General features: G+C 39.3%; 1 protein-coding gene across 1 annotated transcript in view; it reads right to left on the bottom strand.

The window, feature by feature from the left end:
- Window positions 1–15,962: 15,962 nt before the first annotated feature.
- LOC308218077 (macrophage mannose receptor 1-like) overlaps window positions 15,963–21,323 on the bottom strand; it is a gene marked incomplete at both ends in the record, with an annotated part of 29,489 nt that continues 24,128 nt past the window's right edge. The window contains 5 exons of the mRNA XM_080611683.1: window positions 15,963–16,207; window positions 16,638–16,679; window positions 18,553–18,720; window positions 19,990–20,106; window positions 20,355–20,507. Of these exons, the coding sequence (XP_080467809.1) occupies window positions 15,963–16,207; window positions 16,638–16,679; window positions 18,553–18,720; window positions 19,990–20,106; window positions 20,355–20,507 (725 nt within the window). The remainder of the gene's footprint in view (window positions 16,208–16,637; window positions 16,680–18,552; window positions 18,721–19,989; window positions 20,107–20,354; window positions 20,508–21,323) is intronic.

Below are 21,323 nucleotides of genomic sequence, written 5' to 3'. Positions count from 1 at the left end.
AACAGCAATTTACCAAAGACAGAAATTCAGCCTCAGCTTTTAAATCTTACATATTAATTACACAGAAAAAAAAAAATATCATCAGGAAAACATGCTGGTCTCATTTCCATGTGTGAGATGAGACAGGGTTGAATTTTGGAGAAGTGAAATCCATTCTGCAGGACATTACAGAAATTTCTGTCTTTCCAAATGAGACTGCCATTGTCCTAACAACCTTCATTTCTGCATAAATGCAACTAAGAGACCATCACCCAGTGGTGATACTATCTGAAAAATGGCTCATTTTAAAAACAATCCCCATTTTTCTTACAAAGTAGGTCCATCTTGCCAGACAATCACACCAAAAGCCAGCCACAATTTCAGGAAATGCCACGATTCTTTTCTTACCTAGGTCACAGGGCAAACACTCAGGAGTTTGGTTTCCAAACATATGGCTTCTTAACTACTATAAACAGTCCCTATAACTGCACAGAGGCCTGACTTTATCACAGTAGATTTTTACCATGGAAATATCTTGGTTTGTTTAGAAAAACTGCAAAATGGAAAAAACGATCTGTGGTATGAAAATATTGTTCAAAGCATAGTAACGTATTTGTTCAGCACCTGTGGCAAAAATGTTATAGCAAAGAAATTTGGCATCATCTCCTGTTTGTTGCCAAGATGATTGCCTTTCTCAAGAACAGGGTTTACTCCTACTTGCCTGCTCAACAGAAAGGCAATGCAAGAAAGAGTTAGTTCCCTGAGAAAGTCTACAGGCTAAAATAAAAAGGAGAAATTGAATTGTGAAATAAGAAACTACAAGGAAATGCTAGGTACAGATGTTGGGAAGTTACAGGCAATGTTAACTGGATTTTCTGTTCAGATGATTACAAAACATACAAGAACAATAAAATGAAATGTCTTTTTCTGGAAAATACATTTCTAGAATTTTTTTCTTTTTTTTTTCTAAACAGAAGTCACTTTATCAGCTGCCGAAGAACTTGCCTAGAAAGAGCAAAAGTTTTCTTTGGCCTGAACTGATTTGTCTTAGACTGATTTAGATTTCCTTACAGCATGTGGTCTATTATTATAAAAGATACATTGTCATTTATACTGACAGGAATTTTAACACCCTTGTTTATTCTGGAGCTTATATGTCATGAGGCCATAAGGAATTCCACTTTCTTCTTGGTTGGACATTGTGCTATAACAAAGAAGCAAAAAGGGCACAGTCCCTTTTCTTCCCCCTCCTCTGCTCCTCAAGCCACACCAGAGCCAAATGCAGCTTACCAGTAAAACAAACATTGGTTTGTTAAGAAAAAACAAGTACTTGACAGGAATCCCTTCAGTCAGGTTGCAAACCAGTTTTAGGGCTAAGAATCTGAACAACTTGTACTGTGTTCTTGATCCTCCAAACACACAATGTGCACTTGCACCTTTCCTCGTCTGGCCATCACTGTGAATTACAGAGTGCTTTGCTGGTTGCGGCTGCCCAAGGATGTTGAAACCCCTGAGGTAAGGCTCCAAGGAAAAGCAAAGCCAGAAGAACAAACCTCACTGTCACCTCTACCTAACACCTCCTGATCCCTGTGAGCCACAGGATGCATACCTCAGGGAGTGCCAGGCAGGAAGTGGTACTACCTTCTTACTCCCTTGTGCTTCAGAAATCTGGCAATGATGTCAGGCAGGCACCTTCATCTCACTGTTACTCATGTGCAATAACTCCAGTGCAAGCTGTATAAAGCCATGAAGCACAGGGTGGCCAGTCCCAGTCAGGAAGGTCAGAAGCTGGGCTGAAAGCAAAATTGTACTCCCTAGCATGAATTTAGTTAATTGTTACTTCAAGTCCAACTGCTACATCCTAGACACTAATCCCATCAAGAAGTTACCAATAGTATAAAAATTGACTTATTAAGGATTCCCTGGAAGTTCCACCAAGTTCATTAAACTTCTACTCACCCAAAGATTAAGGGAAAAGGAAGAAAACACTATCAACATCACCCTATATCTCAGCCAATCTGATGAGTCTAAATGATTAACAGGTGGGAGGTGACATGCGGTGGCTGCTTTGCAGGGGATAATTTGCCAATTACTGGTGCCAAGTGTTCACAGATAGCTAAAGTGACGTGAAAGTGCTTTGGGATCCTTCAAGAGCAAAGGTCCTTTAGGATCTGGTCTGCTGAAAGTGTGCCTCACTAGGGTGTGTCTACCTACGCACTCAACTGCAGTGGCTGAGAGCAACTGATGTACTCCTGTGCTTATGGATCAGCCCTAGCTATCAAAAGCGATTGCAAGGGGATTGATCTCATGGGTTGTGGATTTAATTGATCTTCTATGCCAAATTTAGTTGAGTATTACGATACAGAACTGAGATGAACCTGCTGGTTTTTCTGTCAGATTCTAACAACTGGATAGATACTGTTTGCCATCCTTCATAACCCTTCTCATTCAGGCTTCCAAAGGCATCAGTTTAAAGCTGCTCTGTTTATTGAAATTCTGGCAATAAAATCTACATAGGTCAAAATAAGTGCCAACTTAGGGAAGCAGACCCTTAAACTGAAAATATCGTGGCTGAAAATATCGTGGCTGAAAATATCATGCATGAATTTGCTTGGTTTTTGTGCATACCTAATGAAGGAAAAAACTAGTGGAAGCATGGAGTAATTAAGCAGAAAGGCAACTTTATGAAAGTGAGAACATAAAGATTTCCATGGGGAAAACCAAGTTTGTACATTGTTTGAGGAGGGATATTGTTTCTTTATTAACAGTTTTTAAAGAATGAGGATTTATATGCATTCCTTGTGAATAAATGGCATTGCATAAATAAGTAGTTACTGAAGAGTCTCAGAAGAGCCTAGCCCTGCCTGATGGCCCAAGAGCCTTTGAACCTCAATATATTTGGCAGACCAATGTATGCTCTGTGACTGCTGATTTACAGATACACTCATCAACCTTTTGTACTACTCTTCAACTGTTTCTCATTAACTAAGCCTCAGTAATCACTGAAAATAATCAACAGGCATCTTTGGACTATCATTTAAATAACAGGTTGTATCAATACTTCCTGGATAACAGTATATAGTTATAAAAATAACTAGAAAAATGCCTGTTCTTTTTATTATCTCTGTGGTGAGTCATTGTTTTTTCCTTGGTTTTGTCACTGTTTCCTTCCTTATAAAAAACAACAAAAAACCTATATACCACTTTCCAGAAAGAAACCCTTCAAAATGTTTTCCATGGGTTAATACTTCCAGCAGCATCTGCACAGTGCTCTTAGTCATATCGTTTAATGTCGGGTAGCCCTGTGAGAAGCTGGGAATTGGACTTAATGATCTCTATGGGTCCATACCAACATGAGACATTCTATGATTCTATGATAACTTTCTACACATTTTCAATGCCTTTTTTTTTAAGTCCTTACAATATCTAGATGCAACATTTGACTTGAATATTGAAGAGAAGCATATTGCATCAGAAATTTGGCAGAAAATATATTTAACACTGTTATCTTCCCCCACTGTCTGCAAATTGGTGAGGTCTAGAACATTACTTTAAATACGGGTAACAAGGACGTATGAAAAATGCCACATGTGAACAATGTTCTAATGCCAGCTCCTCAACACTGATTCATGACATGGCCTGCTTGTCAGCCTCTAGGGGTGTGAGAAGTATGTAGTAACTGAAGTTTCTTTACATCATCTGGCAAGGAAGACACTGTAGTTCTTTCCCTGTTCACACACCTTCCAACTACAATTGTATCAAACCTATTTTCTGAAGGAGAAAGTAAATTTCATAATTAACAGCACAAAAGGAGATCTAAAGAGAGCAGACATTCACATGGACTGTTACCAAAGGCATCTCTTAACTACAACACTATAAAAAGGTCTGTAGGGCTCGGTTTCTTTTTTTTTTTTTTCCTCTGGGAAGCAGTTCAAATAAAAAGTAAAAGGAGCTCTGTGAACTGCTCTAAAGGCTGGCTTTAGTCTGAAATAGTTTCCAGATTTCTTTGTAATGAAAGGCATCTAAATCTATCACAGCTCTTCCAGGCATCATTTGAACATTGTAGTATCGCTGCAATGCAATTTGTTCTTTTATGTGTTTTGGGGATTTGAATTTGTAACTCTTTGGGAGTAGAAAGTAGTTTGCCTGAGGCATCAGTTCAGTTTACCTACATCTCAGGGCTGCCTGATCCTGATCCTGATCCTGAAGGTATCATACTTACCCTGAACACCACTTTGGTCATGCCATTTGTGCAGAATTGCCTGGTTTGGAGAGAAAGGCATCTATGCCTTGCCTACAGAAATCCATAATTAGGCAGGCAGTCATCTGAGCTCTACTAACAAGCTTGAAAAGAGCTACAAAAGTGATGGCCTTGGTTGGGATTTATAGTTCAGATCAATTCTGTTTGTCTAGTTTGTGCTGACAATCCACACATGTGCTGCAGGGAGCTGACGCCAGGGCTCCAGTGCTCCTTTAGCCCAGCCACCAGCCATGGGCATGTATTTAGACCAGTCTCGCTCTTGGCTTTTCTGTCTCTGAATCACCTGCTCCTTGATGCATGGACACAAAAAGAGGGGTGGAGAGTGTCCTCACCTAAGGTAAGCCAGGCACCACATTGAGAGCTTTGAAAGGTTTAGTTTCGACTTCTCTTACCCACCACTGGCATTCTCCAAGACAACTTGACTTACAAACAAGACAAATCAATAACCTGCAAACACTGCAGGCACCACGTAACTATCTTAAAAAGGACTTCAGCAGACCAAAGCACAGAATGCTGAAGGCATCTAATGCTTCTTGGTGAAAATTGCCTTCTCAGGAAAGAGGTAAAAGTCTAGCATAAATGTATCAAAGTTTTTTCTGGGGCAATATATCCCAAGCAAAATGTAGGGAGAGGAAGAAGCACCCGATACACTGCTTATCTCTCTGCGAAAAAAAAAAAATCCAAGAAAAAGTGAGAAAATTGAGAAAAAAGCACTCTACCTTTCAGACATTTCAGACATCTCAGACAGGAAGACTGAATTACACCCACTGGTGCCAATGCAGAAAAAATTACCAGGTGCTCCTTTGCATTTTTAACCAAAACCTACCATTTTCTTCACTAAAGCATCGACAGAGAAAGAGGAAACTTGGGAACTTGAAAAGCTGAACCTTGCCATTCTTACTTCTGCAACCAATGAATGTTAAGAGGATAGAAATGAAAAAATAATTAAGAATGTAGGAACAAGCTATATGTAGGAACATCTATTTGATAGACAGATGGGAAATGAGCTGGTCATCTCCAGCCAGATTTCCATGGACAAAACCAGAATCTCCTATGATGAGTAAGAAAGTTTTGCACTGCCTAAACCTGCCCTGATTTTCAACATATCCAGACACAGAGAAAGCTAAAAGTTAAGTGTTTCTGTTCCCAGCTCTGCACTTGTGGAGCTTATCAGGCCAAATCAAACCGTACATCCTCTAATTTTCGCCTCTGCGCAAGACAATGGTGTTGTGAAGTCTTACTGACATCTAGAAAAGTGCTTTCAGCTCCTTAGATACAAGAACTTGTGTCATGATGCACAGCATTAAAAACTGCTAGGAGGATGTGAACTACCTCTAGAAACTTGGTAAGCCTTGGTCAAAACTTCAAGTCACAGCCAGTTCCCAACTAAAGGACTATTCAAGGCCACATTATCTGCAGCCAATGCCACGCTTTTTCAGTTAATACTTATCTCTAAACGTTTGTCTAAGTAGGCACATCATCCATCAAAGTACACTTTTGTGGATGCTGTGCGTATCACTGCATGTACTGAGTGCTCTCAACTTAGCTGAATTTCTATATTTATGAAGCCAATGTGCATCTAAAATGAGTTTGGGCTCCTGCCCACATTTTTAGTAATCTCATTCTTTTTCTTAGCAGCATCACAGTCTATCAAACTTAAGCCTGTTCTGGAAAGCTTCAGTGCGGAATACATTCTCCTTGTTATTTTCCATGAGGCAGTGTCACTGCATTCATGAGCTTCATTCTTCATACACAAACATACGCATGCACTGTTTAAAGCACGCTCTTCATTTCAGCAGCATTTTGTCAGACACTTCTTTAGGAGGCATGTAAACAATGGAAGATGAGAGAACACTTGCAAGATCATTTCCTGTACCATGAACATTGATTAGTTCTGCACAAATTCTGCCCAACTTTGCCTAAAATAACAGTACTGATTAAAGATCAAAACCAAATGTGATACTTGGGCTGCAGGAAAACCCCATACATTATTTTCATTTACTATATATACCTTCTTTTTTTTAAAGGAAGATAAATTTGATTAGTTTTAACACTTAGAGACTGACTTGGAGAGATTTACAATTATTAGTAAACATTGCTGAAATCTAGAGAGTGTTCGAGCATATCAGAAAACAGTAGGACAAAAAGGAGGAACTAAGGAATTGCAAGACAGGCAGACTAATGTGAATTCTGGAAAGTTAGTAGAAAAAATGTACTATCATGTCAATCATGAGAGGATAACTAAACACTAAGGAGCCATAGTCAATCCCTTAGAAAGAGCAGTAATTAATAGTTTATACCAAACTGTAAGGTGTACTGACAAGGGCTTTACGGAAAGATTCAGTGCTATTCTGTGTGTTAACAGCTCAGATGATGGCAAAAGTTGTACTTAATAAATTATTAAAACTTGTCAAATGAACTTAAATGCTCAGGAAGAGACATATTGCAGAGTTGTGTATCCTGTTAATGGATATAGGCATGTGTCCTTCACCCATGCTAGTGAGCACTCCCCCAGAGGGATTTCTAGGTCTAGCTGGCACATCCAGTGTTTGAGGGACCATTCCTATGAAGCAGTTTGAACACAGCAGCTGCCAGCCTGTTCTGGAGCGACCAAGAGCTTATTACTGGCATAGATATGGACCACTCTAGCCCAACTGTGCTGAGGAGCTGGTGACATTGCAAAGCACACTGACACCATTAGAAGCTTTGAGTAAATTCCTCAGGGGATGGGTGAAATCGTCATCACTGTTGGAAACTTTATAAGAGCTTGTATCTTTCAGCAGCTGCTTAATTTTAGCTGACACTGCCTTTGGGCAGGACCTCTTCAGTTCCCTATTTATATTCAATTTATAATAAAAGATTCCTCTTCACAGGACATACAAAATTCTAAGATCTTTAACCTTTAAATTAGCCATGCCTTCTATTTCTTACTTTAGCACTAGAAGAAAGAAACATCATTTGCACTTTTTTTTTCAGTGTCATCCAGAACAAAAGAGAATACGTTTATTCGAGCACGATTGAATCCCTCCTTTAGTCAAAATTAGATATTTTTAAAGCTTACAAATCTGAAGTGACACACTGTTTCACAATACAGCTAGCGTGACATGGAAGTGACACGTCCCAGAGTGAGAACACAATGTGTCTGTGTACTTAAGATTTATATACTGACTGGTTTTATAAGACTCTAAAGTAAAGGGCAATTCTATCAGCTAAGAACAATGTCACATTTTGAGTATCTCTGAGTAGAACTGCTCCTGTGTACAGACAAGAACGGCTGGATAACTGCTTGAGCCCATGTGCGGCAGCATCACCTACTTTTCCTCAAATATCAGGTGAAGCAAGTCTGAGGTTTACTGTCCTCTGTTGCTTCTGTCTCTCCACATAGACAGGAATGATGTGAAGGAAGAGACTGGATCCACATGTGCTCCTGCATGGTAATTTGCTTTTGCAGAGACCAGCAACTAGTGGGCGTCCACTGAAGGTCCCTGCACAACATTCTCATCATAAAGACATTGAGGAAAACAGGGAATTGGCAAGAAATGTTAGGGAGTTAAGACACTAACAAGAAGCAGAGTATTGAGACATAGACAGCAGTCCTGGGAGGGAATCTGATGCTGGAGACAGAAGATAAGTGACCACAGGATGACAAATAACATGTACCCAGAGCCACTCAGAAATATGAAAAGGAGAAAAATACTGGTTTCAGCTCCTGCCTCCTTACTTTCTTCTCGCAACTGATTTCTTTGATTTGTTTCGTTGTTGGGGCTTTTTTCATACCGACACTAATTAATTTCCTGATTATATGAGAACTCAGTTGTTTGGAGCCTCATGTTCTCTTTGGACTTGGAGTTGGAATACCAGCTGCAATTTTTACAACCTGCTAGAAGCACTCATCTAATTGACCATAGGAGTTGAATATATGGGAGCATTAACAAGTGGGTTAATGTAGTAATCATCGCCACAGGACAAGATCCAAGATGAATATCTGATACAGAACGCTGTCCAGAGAAAGTGCCAGTGAACTACAATGAGTAAAGATACATGCATTTGAAATCAATATTCTTCAATAAACAGTCCTCTTAGTTCCTAAATAAAAAACAATACCCATATTAAAATATTGGTAGAAACTATGGATTTGGCAAAGGTGCCCAAAAAGGTAGCCGTGTATTTGTGATACCCTGTTGATGAGCCCTGAGCTCAACCATGACATGGACCATCTGGATGCAATGTCAGGTACAGCTTCACTGCCAAACTGTTCTGAGCAAAATGTCATGCAGCAGATTGGGTAATCAAGACTTGCACATCTGCAGTCTTGATAAGGACTCCACTCAGTGGTAAATAAAAGATTCTGCAGCTCTTAAGGGTGGCAGCATGTCAAGGAAGCCACCTGTGGTCCACGAACTAGAGCCAATGATTTGAGCTGGCCTGGCATCACCTCGCTCCTGTCTGCAAGCCAAAGCCTTGTGCCCTGGCTGATCTGCCTTAAGCAGTGAGAAAAGTGCCAGAAAGCCGTATGAGCAAGGCCTAGCACCCATTCTGCCCCTGAAGGAGCTGTGAATGTCCGTGCCTGATCTCATTGTCAGACTCAGAGCTGCAGCAAAATCACTCACTAATCATGACTTTAACAAACAGACAGCTTTCCCTGAAACATGATAAAAATCATAAGCATATTTTAAAGCATAGGATAAGGAATTACTTTCACTGCTCTCTCTGGCTTTTTTTCAGCAATCACATGATTTTTTCTAAAACATTACCAGTGGTACGAGACATTTAGCTCATGTGATATACAGACAAATAGGATGGCACTTTCAGATACTATTCCAGATTTCTGCCATTCTTTATCAGTAACTGTATTTATTACTCACACTGGCACAAATGTGGCTGTTTCATTTCAGACATTTTTACATATAGAAATGTATGAGGACCACTTCCACCAATAATTAGAAGAGATGCAGTCCTGCACTTTCTGGGCACATACATTTCCTGGTGAAGCCCAAACACTAGGGCACAGAGACTGTCAGGAAACTTACATGAACTGAAATGCAGAATAAACTTCATAAAGAATATGCAGTAACTGGCTTGTGAAATTAAATACAAAATTTAGTATACTTACGGAAGGACAGACCGACCAGAGAAAGTTTCCTTTAATAAAAGCGATAGTAAAAGACACACACACAGCTACCACAGTTCTTCACGGAAAGATGTGAATCAACATTTTACTCCTCTGAACTAAACCACAATAGTCTACCACCTGGCTGCTTATAAAAAGATAAGTATATTTTTTTTCAAAGATGATTTCTTTTAGAAGTCATTGATTGAAAAGCCGTGAGTCCAGCTGTGTTGGTGTGAGAACAGGAATTAAGCAGGATTATAGAATGTCTTTAACTCTGATTTGAAATACAACATGTCTTCTCAAGGACACCAGATCTCTGCCCTCTGATGTACAGACCACTAGAAAATCTTTCCATATTCTGACACTGCAAGTTATGCTGCACTGCCCTAAGCTGCCCACTCTGTGCAGCACTTAATAGAATTTGTCAGAAAAGAAATGAGAACTGGGAAATGGTAAGAAAAACACAGTAAAGAGGAGTGCTGTCAGAACTTGTTGATACATGTGAATATCAGAACATCCAAAGGGATTTAATAGGAATTGAAAAAAGGAAAGCATGCTGGAGAAATACTAAATACTTTACTCTTTCCAACAAGTATTGCAATACTATATTTTTCTCTGCTGGCTTTCTGAGGGCCTATTTATATAGGAAAAAATTCTAACAGTGTACACTCAGTGTATTAGCTAGCCTGTTGATATGTCTCTATGTGGGCTTTTTTTCCTATTCCATGCAAATCAGAGTAAATCAACTCACATTTATTGTTCATTAAAACTTGTCTTCTTGAGGACTTACTATGGAGTTGCTAGAGTGCTGTAAAATTCAAGCCCAAGGTTAATTGCATGCTAATGTCTATATACAGATGAATGCAAAACCACCACTTCTGGCTCAGGAAATCCCCGAGCTGCAGACGTCAAGGCCAAGAGAGGCAAATAAGGAGGTACCACTTGATGTTTGCCAACTTTTTTGCTCTTCATTAAGCACCTGCTTTTGGACACCACCAAGAACAGGATGCTAAGCTAAACAAACCTTTGATATGACCTAGTAGAGCTGTTCTTAATTGTGATGAAAGCCAAATTTAGAGGCTTAATTCAAGTAGACATCCCTGTCAATTTGGTTGTGTTGGCCTGATAAGGCTCTGCAGGAATCCAGTTCACCATGGTTGGAGAAAATGTCTCACAGAAGACAGGTCACGTACATACTTTCAAACAGCCCTTTCAGTTCTTTGTCACTTCAGAACAGTCTACAGGTGCCAGTCTGTAAATCATTTCCAGCAGATTTGTATAAAATCTAGAAATCTATTCAGGATAATGGATTTTTTCCCAAGTGTGATTAAAATAAAATAAATTAATAGAACTGCTGAGTTTTGACAATAAATAGAATACTATACTTGAGCTTCAACAACAAAAACCAAACAAACAGTTCTTGAGCTGTAAGCACCTGATTAGACACCACAAAAATTCCACTGCTGGAGAGTGTTTGAGGCTTCTGTCCTTTGAGTTCGCGTTAGTGGAAAGCTTAAGCCTGATGTGGGTGCTAGCACTGCCCAAGTGTCCACCAGTCATGCAGCCTCTTCCCTGCTTCAGCCACATTTTGGCTTACGTTTTCTAACAGCACAGACTTTAGCTCATCAAAAGCACATAATCCTATAAACTACTACTGTACACAAAATTATGGGAGAGTTAACACTGGAGAAGATCTCGAGGGTCATTTGGTTGAACTCTTTGCTCAAAGCAGAGCCTCAAGTTTTCTGTTTCAAAGGTTCCTCAGGGCCTTTTTCAGCTGAATTCTGAGTACTTCAGCTACCAAGAATAACATTTCTATAGAAAAAAAAAATTATCTATGTTGATATCCTGTGAGAACAGGCAGAAACTGTTTACAAAATTCACTCTAAATGACACTTTAATTGCTTCACCTATCAAACTCCATATGAGTAATTGAGCAAAAATCCCCACCTTACGAATATTTGGAGTGAGTTGTGATAAAATATTAAACTTCTGGAACATAAATGGTTCTAGTATTCAATGCAGCTATAAAAGCACACAAGAAACAAAGGAAAACAGTTAAAGGAAGACAATTCATAGAATGTGCTTGTCTTGTGATTTTTTTTAGCTGAATGCAAATAGCTTTCATGAAAAATTTAGGATTTCCTTCCTTTTAATCTTATTTCTAGCTTCCTCATTTATTAAAAACCCTTCCCTATTTTGTGTCACTATGGAAAGTTTTTATATCATTAAATTTCGTATCTTCATTAAAGTGATTATAATGTAGCCAGTTCTTAGTGGTATAATCAACCCCCTCTCTCATTTTTAATCCAGCTAAGAATGAAGAGCTTCACTGTTATGTGCACTAAATGTAGATGCTTTGATAAATACTCAGTCAAAAAGCGAAATGATCTTTTCTTTCACAGACATTTGTTATCTTTACAATGTGTGGAGATTGCACAATTCTGTTTTCTCATTTCCTGTTAAAAACTTGTAACAGACAGAACTCCAAATAGATTCGAAATTACGCTTGTTTTTAAATACGTTATTAAGTCAGCGTGCACAGCAAACTGTGTCTTTAAGAGAAGCACACTTTCAGATAGCTGCTTTCCATGTAGTAGCTCTGAAATTAAAACTACCAGGGAAAAACGTTTCTGTTCCCAATGCCTGATAATAAAAAAACCCAAACCTAACAATTTTCTTGCAACACGGAGTGCAGGAAAGATCTGTGCAGATGGGAGATGTGCGATCAAGCCTTGTTACAATTCCACCTGCCTCCTGACAACTGATTCATTTCCCGCACTCCCATCACTGATCACAGGCATCATACAACTAATATATCTTTTTTCTTCCTGTTTTTCCCACCACCCCACTGAGAGTGGACCCCAAGCCGGCCAGATCCAGCTGGTGGAATTATCGGCCCCTTTTCTTCAAAATGAACACACCCCCGAACACTAAAAGTGTTTTTTTTCCCTGACAGGTTGTTTAAAAACAAATGTCTCCACTTCCACAATATCTCTGCAGAGAAAGTGCTCGCCTGTAAGCTTTCTCTCAGTGGCTTCTTGGGTTGCAAAACAAACTGTACAGTTCCTCTGTAGCTCTCTAGGAGAAACCCCTTCCTGTCCATCACTCCAGAGGCTTCCCCACAAGTCCACTTTCTGTTCCTCTTCGGAAAACTCTGGTTTCCTTCTCATCCTCAGCACTCCAGCGCAATGCTCCAAAGCGTTCCCCCACCCTGTGCACGCTTGCCACTCTCAAGGAAGAAACCATCTCCTCATCTCTCTAGACTTCTCTGCCCTTTGAAAGACATCAGAAGCAAGGATAAGGTGGAAAGGCAGCCTGTCTTTTTCTCTGATCCCCATCTGTGACCTTTCCAAAGAACACAGAGTACCCAGGCAAATAGGAACAAATGTACAAATGTACAAATATCTTACACCCTTCTAACCCCTCCATGTCCACACGTGCATACTCTTCCCTGATCTGAATGGTGCAGCTGGAGCCCTGGGACAACAGTTCACTTCAGCTGGCTTTTCCTCTTGGCTCTCTCCTGTGAAGCATGTTCCACTCCATATTGCTTTTCGCTATATCCAAGTGTCCTATCCTCTTGCAGGAACCATCTGTTTCTTGAAGCCCCTGCACTCCTGCCAGCATCATCCCCATTTCCCAGACCTCTGCTTTGCCAAGCCACTGCTGAATGCCCTAGCCTGACCTGGCTCTCCCAGGGATGGTCAACACTTCTGGACCAATTCAACTTACTTTATTTCTACTTTGGCCTTTCCCTTCTATCTCTGGGGTTTTTTTTTTATAACTCACACTGTATTTAGTACAATTCTCAGTCTATGTTTCTCATTGCATGAGCCCCTGTTCCTCCCATTACTGGATATTACTCCAGAACCTCAGTCTCATCATTAGCCTTTTCTGGTGAACCCCAGAGCAACTGCAAATCTTATATATATATATGTTCCTAATTATTGATTATAAAGGAGGATTATGTCAACTACTTCTAAAAGGAGGTAAGATTAATTTCAACTAGCTGTCTAGATCAAGAGTCTATATAAAAGGCAGTATAATGGTTGCACTGTGTGCATTTCCTGAAATGAGAGCAAATATTTCCTGAGAGGAACTAAAACTGCTAGCCATATTCTTAAAATGCTTTAGAAATCATTATTTAAGAGGTAGTGAATTAAAAGGTATGCCCTGCAGAATTCCATAGAAGGAAGAAAGCATGGTATATTAGACGAGGACACAGCTGAGTAGAAACAAAATGAACCCTAACTGTTCCTGTGTCCGGATACGGTGACATCAGGACAACCTTATGCTTATGGAGTAGTTCAGACCTTTCCTATTGACCCCGGAAAATCTGGCTCTTGCCCACTGGAATCTGGCCTGAAGGCACTAATTCATTTCACAACTATCTCTCTATTCTGTTTGTATTTATAGGTCTCTCTTACATTTTGTTCCAAATTACTCTTCACTTCCTTTTTCAGTTTCCTAGTTTCAGAAACATAAATGACGAAGTAAACACTCCAGTTCACAAACTTCTTTTGAGATTCCTGCTTTAGCCAGGGAACTGCAGTTAATGTTTTCTTTTCTGTTCCAAGTTATTGGTACTGATATTAGCGAACTGTTTCTCTGTAAACTGGCATTCTTTTGGAGGAGGAGGATGTTCCATTCCTTTTTGTACATCTGTCTGACACGGCCGTGTCACTGTCTGACATTACAGAAACTTATAATCATAGAATCATAGATTCATGGTGAAATCTTCCACAGATTTTCCTTCCCTAAAGGTATTTATTATTTCTTACACTGCAAGTTGAGAATCAATTACTTTTTCAGCCATGTTATAGTTGAGGGATATAATGAAAATAGTGATAAAAGGGAGGACATTGTCTCTAAAATACTGCCCTAATATAAAGAGCAAGAAACTGAGAAAGTAGGTCTCTACATCTTGTCTATAAATAAAGAAAGGAACAGCAAAAAGGATTAGAGATCTAGAAGACATAGCCAGTGAATTAAAAAGGGAAGGACTAGTGTTGCCTTAAGAAAACATGAAGAGGGAGAGGAGACATGATAAGAGCTATCAAATTTATAAGAACCTGTCTCAGAAAATGCTAGAGCACAGCAGCGTATAAGTAGCCTTAAATTACACTTTCTTTAGATGTTTATTAGGGTAAACTTTCAAAAGTCATGAATGAATAAACAAAAAGGCACACTCTTTCACAGGACAGTAATGACAAATCCCTACTGAGCTTTAAGAACATGCTAGACCAGGAAAAGTGGATGTTTGTTTGTGTATAGAAGTTTAAGAATCCCATCCCTCCTTCCTGTTATTTTTACTTTTGTGATCAATTGTTCAGTTGAAGAATACACACATACTTTTACTTGGAACCAGCCTTTTAATGCCTATTTAGTCAACGAATGTAGAATAAAAACTCATTTACATGTATTCCATACACACACAAAATATTTTAATTTAAACAAAAAAATCTGTCAAAAGATTAAAATATAAAAAATATCAAATTAAATAAGGACCTTCTCTAGACTAAGAGCTTTGAGCCTCTTTTTGTTTACATTTGGCATAAAATACACTGGAAAAGTGACAAAGAAAACCTGTATGTGAGCCTACTGTACACTTTAAGGGATTATGAACCTAGAGAACATGATTGCAATGCTATCAGCTCCATCATGGTGAAAGTCTAGAATGATATTCAAAGAATTAACACACTTGGACAGGGGGAAGTAGGTTAGAAATTAAAAAATACTTTCTAATGGTAAGTTTCATTAGGCTTTGAAAAAATGGCCTAAAAATGTATGAAATCTTCACTGATATTGGAGACTTCAAGAATAAATTTTATGTACTTTTTTTGGGTATGAATTAAGTATAATTCATCCTGCCTATCCACCCTTCCGCAGAATCCTTCAAGATCACTATTCTACTATTTAAATGATAAAGTAGTTCTACTCACAATACATTCCTACCTCTTATTACAGTTGATCTTTCAATGCTAATGTGACAGAGTTAGAGCAGAATGAAAACAATTTACACTTTCTATACAGATGAGGAAAACGTGTTAATTCAGATATTACAGGTATTACAGGCAACATGAAGGGTTTCTGTGGGTACCTCAGTAGCAAAAGGAAGATAGGGACTAGCTTGCCTAGCAGCTAGTCCTGCTTTGAGCAGGGACATGCTTCAGTGGAGCTCGGAAATCCCATCCAACCTGAGCAAGTCTGCCAGTCTGCTGGAGATTGAAGTGACATTTAGAGGATACCAACAGATCTTGATATACCTTTTGGGGCATGATAAGGGGCACATTCTCACAGTTGCCTGTGGTGAGCATGGTTCTTCTTGTGCCTAAAGTGATGCTGGACCCATGCAGAGACTCAAACTCTGAAACTGGCTGAGAGTTCACTCACGCAGATCTATGTGCATGCTCAACAGTTCTCCCAGGCACAACAGTTTGTGAGCAGATCTCTGTATCTGCCTTGCAAGATTGCTTGTTCCTGCAAGTATAGAAAGCAAGAAGCATCCCGTGCAAATTGAACTAGAGAAAGTCACTTTGCCTTAAGAATTCCTGTATTCCAGCAATTTAATTCCTTTCAAAATAATGCCAGAAATTACTCTGCTTATTACACTGTTGCCTGCTCATTTTGTTCAATATTGGTCACAAGCCAATTTGATTCATGAGTTCCAGGGTCAGCATCACCACGGTATATGGCATTGTCAAAACCGGTTGTAATTGCTTGTCGATCGCGTCGTTTTTTATAGAAGAAATAGAATGTAAGGCCAGTCCCTGCTAGCACAAAGAAGATCAGTATAACAATCATCCCACCTAAATTGTTTCCAGATGAAGCAGCAGCTTCCTTTTTTGATGCTGTGAAAGACAAAGCAGAACAATTACTAGAAATGGCCAAAGACTGACTGCATATAACAAACATCTAAGTAAACCGAGTGAACTGTAAAAGTACCGAACAAACATAACAGCAGTTAAAATTGAAGCGTGTTCCAGATGGACAATGCAAAACTGGGCTCAATCTCTTGCATGTTCCTTTTAAAAGGAGCATTATATTGTACCGCAGTATACTATTAGTAAAGTAAAAAAAAAAAAAAAAAAGAAAAAGAAATCAGTAGGACATGCAGTTTGAGAGGAGAGCTCTTCTGAACAGATTACGGATGAAATCATCTGTGAAAGTTAAATGGGTATTTAAATAAAATTTGTCTGAAGACAATTTAACTTGTAAATAATAAATGCCTATAAACTTATTGAGATTTCTGTTTAATGGGCTTATAAGAAACCAACTTACCTTTATTGATGGGTGAATCATGGGTTGGCTCAACTTCAGGAACTTTAAAAATTAATATATATATATTATACATAGTTTGCAAGCAATCATTCAAAGATTAAATAAATACTGCATATATAATTTTCACTTTGCATTCTTATCAAATTTTAAATAAACTTAGAATCACAGAATGGTTTGGGTTGGAAGGGACCTTAAAGATCATTCAGTTCCAACCCCCCTGCCATGGGCAGGGACACCTCCTACTAGAGCAGGTTGCTCCAAGCCCCATCGAACATGACCTTGAACATTGCCAGGGATGGGGCAGCCACAGCTTCTCTGGAAACGTGTTCCAGTGTCTCACCACCCTCACAATTGAAGAATTTCTTCCTAATGTCTACTCTAAATCTCCCCTCTCTCCATTTAAAGACATTCCCCCTTGTTCTGTCACTATATGCCCTTGTAAGAAGTCCCTCTCCAGATTTCTTGTAGGCCCCTTCAGGCTCTAAGGTCTGCCTGGAGCCTTCTCTTCTCCAGGCTGAACACCACCAGCTCTCTCAGTCTGTCCTCATAAGGGAGGTGCTCTAGGCCCTGATCATCTCTGTGGCCCTCCTCTGGATCCACTTGAGTAGGTCCATGACTTTCTTATGTGGGAGCACCAGGAATGAACACAGTATGTGGACATGAAAAATATATGAAAATATTTTCCCTGGCAATTCAGGCTATCTATAGCTTGAAGGATCCATAGAATATTCTTATTAAAAATATTTGCAAAAATAAAAAGGAAATAAAAAGGTTGTCTCACTATCAGTTGCTTTGAACACTTTTTTTGGTAGGGGAGACAGATTTTCAAAGTTTTTACACTTCCACAGTGTAAGGTTTCACACTACACACTGAAGAACTAATTATTTTTACATTTGCAAAGGTGAAAAGCACATTTATACTTAACAGCATTTAAGCTATAGTTTTAGGCAACTTCCTTTTCCTCCCTCCATTGCTTGGGAAGTATGATTCAGTTAATTGCTTGCAGGCATGGCTGGCTGGGCCTTACAAAACTCATGGATGACTCCATTGCCAACCTGCCAACATGTGGAGATTCACAATCAGCAGACTCAATTGATTCCACATTGTATCTATTATATTTGTGCAGTGGATCTCTTTGCCAGTGGCAAATCTGTCCTGTTTCAAACTGTCTCCCCATTGATGTGTGCAAACAGAGCTGAGTCTGTGTGTATAAGGTGACTCACGCTAGCTGCATGGGTGCACATTTATATCCTTCATGCTGTGCACGCAAGGAGGACTCACCCCAGCCTGTGACACGTTCAGAATTTGTGTGGGTTGATATCCAAAATGCCACAGGGCCACAAGTAATCATTACAAATTAAATGTTCTATGCTCTTTGGTTGTCTTGTCAAGTGTTCATGTGCCTGTGTCAGCAGAGAAATGAACTGGGCCCCACTGCCCACCCTCACTTGATGATTTCCACTTGGTCATCCAGCATACTTTATTGGTACCAATCCCAATGGCAACACCTATCCTCTTTCTGCAGGAGCTCAGTGACTTTGCATTGCTTCCCCTTAGCTTAACTATCAGGATAGTGTCTGCCTTTCTTCTCAGCACTAGTTTAGTCATCTATTCTTGTCTACTGCCGCTTGCACTCTAGCTATAATGACTGTGAATTTTGTTCACACTCTCAACAGGTCATATGTTCTCTCCTAGCCTAAGGTACAACAAATGGCAAGAAATCAATGCTTTTAAACTGAGTGGAGGAAACAGTGACTCAGATTCTTCAACATTATTTCTTGTTGTTAACAGAAGTTACTCTTGGCTTTGATGCAGATGCATGTGCACCAGTATCAACACATGAAGTGTGCCCAGTGCATAAGCAGTTTGGCTTGATCTATATAACCACTACATCTAAAAGGAATTCAGAACTTACTTTTGGGGATTTTGCAAATAAAATTCTGGTCAACAGAGCAGTAATAGGTCCTCCAGGTTCCACTTGAGACATCCATGTCAACACAGTGTTCATCAAAAATTACTGTAGGCTCTCCTTTCTCCCAGTTGACAAAGTCTACTGCACTTCTGTCTGTCCATAACCATTCCCCTAAAATTAAAAGTATTACCTAGTGAGTGAATAAAGTGAGGAGTCATTTCTAGTCTACTAGGCACGATGACATCAGATATGGAATTTATTAGTTGATTAAATTAGTATCACAGAGGACTCATTTCTCCCTCTTTTAGCAACCAGAGATATTCAGATGGGAGTGTAACAAATCCAAGTGCTCATAGACAAAATTAACTCCAGCATCCTTCCTGGCCATGGCTGTCAGTGATGTAAGGAAGACATGCCCAAGCTACCCAAGGACTTTTCGCTGAAGCCTGTGCCTGGGAGCCAAGTTCAACGATGCATATTGCTCAGAGATTTTATTTGTGTATCCAGAACCAGCGAATAGCTGCTTCATCAGATCTGGATTAATCAATTATCTTTGCAGACTGAATTAGCTCCCTAAGGAGAGCTCCCTGCTCATCTCCTGCTGAGGCTCATCACATAGGAATAATTGCCATCTCTGTTCCCTCAGTGTGAGCTTTCATGGCAGTATATCGTGGTATAACTTGCAACTGCTGCAATGCCTCCTCCTCCTTCCCACTGTCTGCAGCTGCACTTTCCTGTTGCCTCTGGTGGCAGTGTAGTGGGCCAGGTCAGGACCAAATCACTGCATCTGTACTGTTAGTTTTAAGCTAGAACAGATGAACCTGGCCCACCATGCAGTAAGGTGCCTACCACTGCTGGTGCGGAAAGATAGGGACTTGGGCAGCCATGGCCAAGGCCACTCACTGCAGCCCAGTCTAGACTTCCTCTGGAGATGTACCCTTAAAGTCTCCCATAATTGCAGAATTGCCATGATATACAAACCAGGATCAGATTTGTAGCTAAAAAACAATTAAAAAAAAATGAAATGTTGCCAGGCAGCTCATATGAGCTGCTGTCCCCTCATGTGGTTTAGAAATGCATTTCAATTTCAGGTTGCATCAGCTTTTAACTACAAGAAAACATTTTTCTTAAAAGACTAACACTGGTCATATGTCAAGCAATTTGAGTAAAAAAAAGCAACAGGAAATGTTTTAATCAACTGCCGTGTTAAGCTAGAATCTTTTACAGACAGAAATGCACTCTATTCACAGTAAAGATACAAAAAGTGTGGTTTTGTTTTAAGAATTTTAGCAGAAAAGTTATTAAGCATATAATAGTTGATTTCCCCCTGATTATTTATTTATATTAATGTATTAGTATTTAGTATGTTAGTGTTATTTAGTATTCTCTCTGTTTATTTAGTGTTTCCTTACACCTCAATATGCATTGTGAAACAATTACCATCAATATTTTTGAACAATCCTATCCAAAACTTTCTGAAGTCACTTGCAAGTGAAGACAAATAAAGTAAGAGAAAGTCCATTTCAGCAGAATCTTCTATGGAAACCAGAGAAGCACCTAAAAATATCAATTAAATATTACATCCAATTGCAGCAAGATTTTCCATTAGAAATTAATTATCTCAGAAAACATTCATGACATATTTCATGATCAGCCTTTCCATATAGCAGAAAAGCTTGATAATAAATTTAAATTAGCTGTAGCTTGTAATCGATATACACACATCTATGTATTATCTCTTTGTTCTGGATTAAAAAACTAAGCACACAATCTGTAAAATATCCTAACGAAAAAAAGGCTCTTACCCATTTGAATACATGCCATGGATGCATCAGGCCAGCTTTCCTCAGAAGTGGTGTGAACATAGTAACAATGACCACGGAAGGGAATCCATGATCTACCACGCTTTGGTTCAGGACAGTTTCCAGGAAGCTGTGGTGGTTCACTAGGGATTAACTCTATTAGAAAGACACACAGGTTTCAGTAGAGTCTTAAAAGCCAAGGTAAACATGTATTCCTGCACTGCTCGCCAGCCCTACCAGTTTGACAGTGATTCCAGAAAAGGCAATATCCCATAGACTCAAGTAATTATAAAAGATTGAACTAACTGGTAATAAACTATATTGGTTGGAGCTGGTTCTCCAGCCTGCTAAAGAAGGCTTACAGCAGTCTAACTGCAATTGTCTTTAGCAAGGCAATTTTTCCTTAAAACATGTGAAACAGCATGAGGAAGGAATCAGTACACCTAAAGGATCTCAATATCACCTCAAGCCACTGGGTTGTGTAGCAGTTTGTAGCAAGGCCAGTCAGAGAAGCTGTCTGTACCCTCCCATATACATACATCCTAAACTGTGTAAAAGTAGCCTATTGCATTGCCCGATCAAAGCCAAAGCAGAGCTTGAATGAATATAGAATTTGTTCTGAAGTATGGTGCAGAAATCATAAATTTCATATATAATTTAAAATGTCTTGGAAATTACATGCAGTATTTGAGTTCTAATGTATCTCAACAGAAGCTTCCCAGGATCTTATCCTTTAAACAAATCAACTTATCTGCTACCTGAGAGAAATTTCTTATCTCCTGATATTATGAAAGATACTTTTAAATATAAAAATATATTTGCAGGTCTTGACAACCAAGGTGCAGAAAAGAATTATTGCATGTGGCATGAAATATTGAAGTTGTGTTTATGATGTGCATATGTTGACTAGCTTGTGATTTGAAATATCTGGAAATCACTCAAGACAGACTGGATCTGGGAGTTCTTCTGTAA

Source organism: Psittacula echo, assembly GCF_963264785.1.
Source record: "Psittacula echo genome assembly, chromosome: 2".
NCBI classification, from domain to species: Eukaryota; Metazoa; Chordata; class Aves; order Psittaciformes; family Psittacidae; genus Psittacula; species Psittacula echo.
This window is presented reverse-complemented; position numbering and strand designations above follow the sequence as displayed.